The sequence below is a fragment of the Nematolebias whitei genome, chromosome 18, assembly GCF_014905685.2.
Source record: "Nematolebias whitei isolate Nwh7 chromosome 18, NemWhi1, whole genome shotgun sequence".
Taxonomy (NCBI): domain Eukaryota; kingdom Metazoa; phylum Chordata; class Actinopteri; order Cyprinodontiformes; family Rivulidae; genus Nematolebias; species Nematolebias whitei.
This window is the reverse complement of record NC_056515.1, coordinates 30,953,094-30,960,014: the sequence shown is the minus strand read 5'-3', so window position 1 is coordinate 30,960,014 and position 6,921 is coordinate 30,953,094. Positions and strand designations below refer to the sequence as shown.

General features: G+C 40.1%; 1 protein-coding gene across 1 annotated transcript in view; it reads right to left on the bottom strand.

Annotated features, from left to right (window-relative positions):
• LOC119424660 (rab GTPase-activating protein 1) overlaps positions 1 to 6,921 on the bottom strand; it is a 68,477-nt gene that overhangs the window by 4,922 nt on the left and 56,634 nt on the right. Inside the window, exon 23 of the mRNA XM_037692150.1 lies at positions 5,050 to 5,133. Coding sequence (XP_037548078.1) covers positions 5,050 to 5,133 — 84 coding nt within the window. The remainder of the gene's footprint in view (positions 1 to 5,049; positions 5,134 to 6,921) is intronic.

Genomic DNA, 6,921 nt, shown 5'->3' with positions numbered 1-6,921 from the left:
TATATATATATATATATATATATATATATATATAATATATAAATAATTCCTACTTTGGAGTTTTTCACTTATTGCGAGGCTTCAGGGTGTGGACTCCCTGTGATAAATAAGGGACTACTGTAATGTAAAATAAATAATGAAGAAGCTGATATAAGAGGAAAAGACAACAGCTTCACTAGTTTGGCAGATATTTAAAACAAACAGCAATCAGCTCCAGTACTTATGGATCTGTCCCATTGTCACCGATATCTGATGTTTCGATATCAGTAACGATATCGATACTAACATCAGATCGGTGCATCTCTACAGATACTCGATATCTGTACCGATACTAACATCGGATCGGTGCATCTCTAGTTGTAAGTGGGCCGGAGCGACACGAGGACTGTCTCGTACACCTGGCTTGCCCGAGTCTCTCCTCTCCAGCAGGAATCACGACACCTGACTGTTTTTAGCTTCTCCAACAACAGACATTTCTCCGTCCTCTTGTGCTCGGGATCCAATTAGCACACAAAGCTCTTTTTTTTTTCTGGCTCCAGTTCCACAAGACTTGGCATTCAAAGGCACTGGAAAAGGAAAATATTTTTTGAAGAATAACTAGAGTTATCTGGGTTGGAAAACAATACGAGCTATTTTTGGGGCATTCCTCAACTTGTCACTCCCCGCAGACAGAACGCTGTAGTCTTTCTTCTCCTTTCTGCTCTCAACAAACTCTGCATTTTTTTTTTGTCTCCCTCCATTTCTCAACTTCTCTCCTGGCATAAAAGGGACTATTTTTGACAAGGCCCCATTTTCACACTTAGCTCTCAGCTGTGTGCTCGCTATCTGAGGCTGCTTTCCCTCACACCATCTCTGATGTGACGGCTTTCTGTTGTCAATCCTCCGCTGCCGACATTATTTTTAGACTCAGGTGAACCTGAGGTCGGCTTCTGATTTAGTCTTTCTGCTATTTGTGCGCCTTCACGTGGAGGGACGGGAGGCGGATTGTTGCATAAGAACCCTGTGATGATGGTAGGAGTATTTGATCTGGGTAAGTTTATATTTATACACTAAATGACAGAATTGAGGAGGAATTCAGGCACATGGACATTAAATTACACTCGGGTTCAGTCATGAAGCTTTTGGTTCAGCTTAAAAACATATTTACGCAGAAAAAAATGGATGTTTCTTCATCTCAAAATAGATAAATGGGGGAAAAAAGAACTTTTCCTTTTAAAAGCATCCAATTTTCACCTATTTGCAGCTGGTTTTGCCAGGGTTAGAACACGATCGACAACCTAAATCTGAAAGCAGATCAGAAACTGAATTAATGAAGATGTGTTCAAAGGCGGATTCTTGAAATATTCAACCCTGCAATAAAGAGAAGTGTGCCTCCAAACTTTATAGAGCCTTACAACTAATAAAACTACCATCCAAAGCAGCAAGCATGAGCTAAAGTAGCCTCTGTAGGGTTGACGGTGTCACTCGAGCAGAGTACGAAGAGGAATTTTTATGATTAGTTCTCCCTGGCCTAGTTAAAACACAAACATGAAAAAAAAGAGGAGCTTTGTGTAGAAAATATTTTTTCCATTAATATTGTGCTTTTGAGATTTAAGGGAAACGAAAAGGAGCCAAGCATTCGAGCAATGACTTACAGCTATGAAAACACTGCCAGCTGCTGGCAGCTTCAGCTGAAGACATTTTTCTCCTGCGCTGGTAAACATTAAGGAGTTATTCCTCTTGGATCACTGTCAAGCTGCAGTCGCCTTCAGCCTGCAGCCATTTAAATATTAAATGTTGGTGTTGTGCGTTTCTGACACTACTCCACTGCTGGGCACTTTGACAACTCAACCCCACGAATTAAAATCAGATTGGCTGCAGATTTCGAGTCCTCTGCTGTGTTTACTGAGACGTCCTTATTCCTCTCTCTCAAAACCAAAACACAAATTGAGAAAAATTGTTTGGGAATCCCCATGAGTGCACGTCTGTATTTATTACAGCTCTGAATCCTTACATTTGCATCGTTGCGTTCTGGAAGAAATGGAGTTTTATTTGAGAACTGAACTGTCATTGAGGACGTGCTGCTGTCTTAGTTAATGAAGTGTGTGGTGGCATCACGCCTAGAATTAAAGAGCTACCAGAAGCTGACGGGGGAAAAAGATTGTGTGTAATGAAGAGTCGGAAGTTTTTGACGTTATAAATAGAGATACGCAATATTGGATTTTTGGCCAATATGTTAAAACTTATTTTGCCGATAACCAGTAACAGATATCAATACAGATTTTTTTCCCTTCTTCCTAGACCTACTTACAGAGTCTACACAGCTTTCTCTGCTCTGGAATAAAAATACTAAATTATTCTGCACGGTCTTTGTCAATTTGGCCTGCTACCAAATGCAGATGCTAAAAAGGGGTCTGAAATGATGTAACACTTCAACTTTGATTATGTTTTATGTCAAATTTATTCATGACATTTACTCTCTAACACAATGACAACACTCGAACAGTGCAAATTTGTAAATGTTCACAAATCTAAACTCAACACGGCGTGTGATGTCATAACGTGCTGGCATCCTTGTCATTGGGTTGTCATACAAAAGCAGTGCTATATATATATATATATATATATATATATATATATACACACACACACACACACACACTACATTGCCAAAAGTATTTGCTCACCCATCCAAATGATCGGAATCAGGTGTTCAAATCACTTCCATGGCCACAGATGCATGCAGACTGTTTTTACAAAGAATGGGTCGCTCTCGGGAGCTCAGTGAATTCCAGCGTGGAACTGACAGGATGCCACCTATGCAACAAATCCAGTCGTGAAATTTCCTCGCTCCTAAATATTCCACAGTCAACTGTCAGCTGTATTATAAGAAAATGGAAGTGTTTGGGAATGACAGCAACTCGGCCACCAAGTGGTAGGACACGTAAACTGATGGTGGATGTTGAAGCGCATAGTGCGAAGAGGTTGCCAACTTTCTGCAGAGTCACTCACTAGACCTCCAAACTTCATGTGGCCTTCAGATTAGCTCAAGAACAGCGTGCAGAGAGCTTCATGGAATGGACTTCCATGGTTGAGCAGCTGTGTCCAAGCCAAACATCACCAAGTGCAATGCAAAGCATCAGATGCAGTGGTGTAAAGCACGCCCCCACTGGACTCTAGAGCAGTGGAGGTGCGTTCTCTGGAGTGACAAATCGTGCTTCTCCATCTGGCAATCTGATGGACGGGTCTGGGTTTGGCGGTCGCCAGAAGAACGGTACTTGTCTGACTGCACTGTGCCAAGTGTAAAGTTTGGTGGAGGGGGAATTATGGTGTGGGGGTGTTTTTCAGGAGCTGGGCTTGCCCCCTTAGTTCCAGTGAAAGGAACTCTGACTGCTTCAGCATACAAAGACATTTTGGACGATTCCATGCTCCCAACTTTGTGGGAACAGTTTGGAGCTGGCCCCTTCCTCTTCCAACATGACTGTGCACCAGTGCACAAAGCAAGGTACATAAAGACATGGACGGCAGAGTCTGGTGTGGATGAACTTGACTGGCCTGCACAGAGTCCTGACCTCAACCCGATAGAACACCTTTGGGATGAATTAGAGCTGAGACTGAGAGCCAGGCCTTCTCGTCCAACATCAATATGTGACCTCACAAAAAAGCTTCTGGAAGAATGGTCAAAAATCTCCATAAACACACTCCTAAACCTTGAAGGGTCGACCAACGTCATATTGAACCCTATAGATTAGGAATGGGATGTCAGTTAAGCACATATGTGAGTCAAAGCAGGTGAGCGAATACTTTTAGCAAAGTAGTATATATAAACAGCACCTTTTTTATTGTTGAGTTATTTTGATGGAATGGCCGATGTCCGATATTTAACTTTATCGTTAATATTGGCCGATACTGATACCATGACGATAATATCGTGCATCCCTAGTTATAATAAAAAATATTTTAAAGTGGTGTAGAAATTAAACTATGGTGCATTTAAGCTGCAGCAAGTTCAGTTCAAGATTAAAGTGAAGCACAAGAAAGTCTCCAAAATGACTAAAGATTGTTTCGCAGGTTCTACAGAAAACTCTCACAAGTGGTGGGCTAACGATAAAAAGATAAAAACTTTGTTTTTATTTAAAGTGGGTTCTTACCTAAACATAAGAGTACCGTATTTTTCGCCATATAGGTCACACCTTTTTGCATAAATTTGCGAGTCCTGCGACTTATACACCGAAGCGACTAATATATATATTTTCCCATATTTATAACACAATTTTTGGCTGAGATCTGACAATTTAATTAATTCTGACATGAAAAATATTAAACATTACCATTTGCAGCTGCTAGAGGGCCCTCAACTAATATGGTAAGCCCAGTGTCTCATTAATAGGTAAAAGAGGCTATTAATGAGACACTTGGCTTGCCATATCAACCACCTTCGTCTCACTCCAGAACTCCTGAAGCAAACGTCAAATCAGCTGCATTTCGCTGCCCAGGCGAAATGCAGCTGATTTGACCATTAAAGTGCGTTTAATCAGGAAAAGTTAGACTGAGACACAGCTTTGCTATAATTTTGAGCAAACAAATAATTGTTTTAAGTGTTAATCTTGTTAAATTCTTGTTAAAGTCCTCCTGTGCAGCTCTCGCGGTCGCCATTTGGCAGCCAATCGATTTTTGGCACAACACCAGCCCACGTTTCCAGGTTGTCAGTAGTGACGCATAATAGATGCGACTTATACGGCGAAGCGACTTATTTATGTTTTTTCCATTTTATTAGCCATATTCGGACTGATGCATCTTATATGGTGGTGCGATGTGCACGGCGGAAAATACAGTATGTAGAAAGGTTTGAAAGGCAAGTTACGTATTTTTAACACCAATTACTGAAAAAGTGTTTCCAGGAAGCTGGGGTGAAAACTTCAGTTCATTAACGCAAAGTGACAAAAACACTCGAGAAACAGAAAAAAATGTTCTTGAATAAATCAACACTTGCATTAAACAAGTTAAGCACTTAACTATTTTACTTTGCTAACCTTGCAAACAACATTTAATAGACAATTCAGTACATACCTGTTTATATTCCCCAATAATGGAACCATTCTTCCTAATCTCTGATTCAGACTTATCCAGTTCTCGTCTGCACATTTCCTTCAGCTGCAGGAACACAAATAGTTTGATTGTTAGAGGGCAAAAACAAAAAAAACTACTGACACAAGCAGATTCAGAGGTCAGAGAGAGTATGTGATTACATGAAATGGGACAGAGACAGTAAAAGGTTTTGGCAAGCTCGTGGCAAAGTCCTGCCCTCGACACAACCTTGACTCAAACACATAAATCACTCAGCGTCGCACCTCGGCTCGCAGTAAGACACGAGACGTTTGGAGGACAGCATCGGACACACACGGACTGGAGGGCTGCGGACTCAAGGCTGTTCTCCACACACACTTATCAGAACGATGGATTACTAATGACATGACACACAACTTATTAAAAAGAAATAATGCAGATTTGAAATATTCAAACATGGACAGAGTAGTTCCTTCTAGTTCTTGACCACATAGTAGATATATTAGACACAATAGGCTAAACAACAGGTGACAAGGGGACTGAATAAAGAACAACTAACCCAAATACTACAGATCTTAAAATGTTGGATCATTATCAAACAAACTTGTCTCTTGACTCTCAACTCTTCACCTTAGGATTTAAGTTGCATCAGAAGCCATCTTTCCCTTTACATATTTTACTTTAGCGGTGCCAGACATCCCTGTAATTTGTAAAGTGTTTTGATGAATGGGTCTTTTAAAGTTTGCTTTACACTTTGGCTGCTTTTTGTTGGACCAATTTTCTGTGCAGACCCTGAACATGACGGCATGTTGTGCAGTGTGGGTTTAAAAAGTGACTACAGCTACTGCTAATGGCTCTTTAGGAAACACCTTTCCTTGGGGCGGCTGTGGCTGAGTGGTTAGAGCAGTCGTCCGCCAGTGCAAGAGTTGGAGGTTCAATTCCACCAGCAGTCGCATACCGAAGTGTCCCTGGGCAAGACATTGAACCTCTCATTGCCTCCAATGTGTCCCATCAGTGTATGAATGTGATAAAGCTCTGTTTAGTCTTTGTATTGATCTAGTAGTGTTGTATGAATGGGTAAATGAGGACACTGATTGTAGAGTAAACGCTTTGTCTTGATAAGATAGAAAGGCACTAGAAGTACAGTCCATTTACCATTTTGGTGCAGGAATATATTCACCCGTTTTTTTTTTAGGTATATTTTTTAAGGATTATTCTAAAGAGACAAAAAATAAACAGTCTTTCTAACAGGCTGCTAATAAAGCGCTAAAAAAATCCTATTGAAAACGTGTTCTTTGAGATATTGCTGAATGAACGAAGAATCACTGCTGAGTTTAAGACAGTAGCTATGTTTACATGTGCAAAATTCTTTGGCCAGATTGAAATGTTTTCAGATTAAATCGTTCATTATTAGGGATGCACGATGTTGGATTTTTGGCCGATATGTTAAAACTTATTGGGCTGATAATTCATACCAATACCAATATTTTTTCTCCTAAACCTACTTACAGAGACGACATAGCTTTCTCTGCTGTGGAATTGAAATACTACACTATTCTGCATGGTCTTTGTCAGTTTGTCCTGCTACCAAATGCAGATGCCAAAAAGGGAACTGAAAATGATGTAACACTTCAACTTTGATTATGCTTAATGTCAAATTTATTCATGATATTTACTCTCTAACACAATGACAACACTCAAAGAGTGCAAATTTGTAAATTTTCACAAATCTAAACTCAGTGGCGCACGCAATTTCATAACGTTGTGCTGGTGCTGCAGACATCCATGTCACTGGGTTGTCATACAAAAACAGCACCTTTATATATATATATATATATATATATATATATATATATATATATAAACAGCACATTT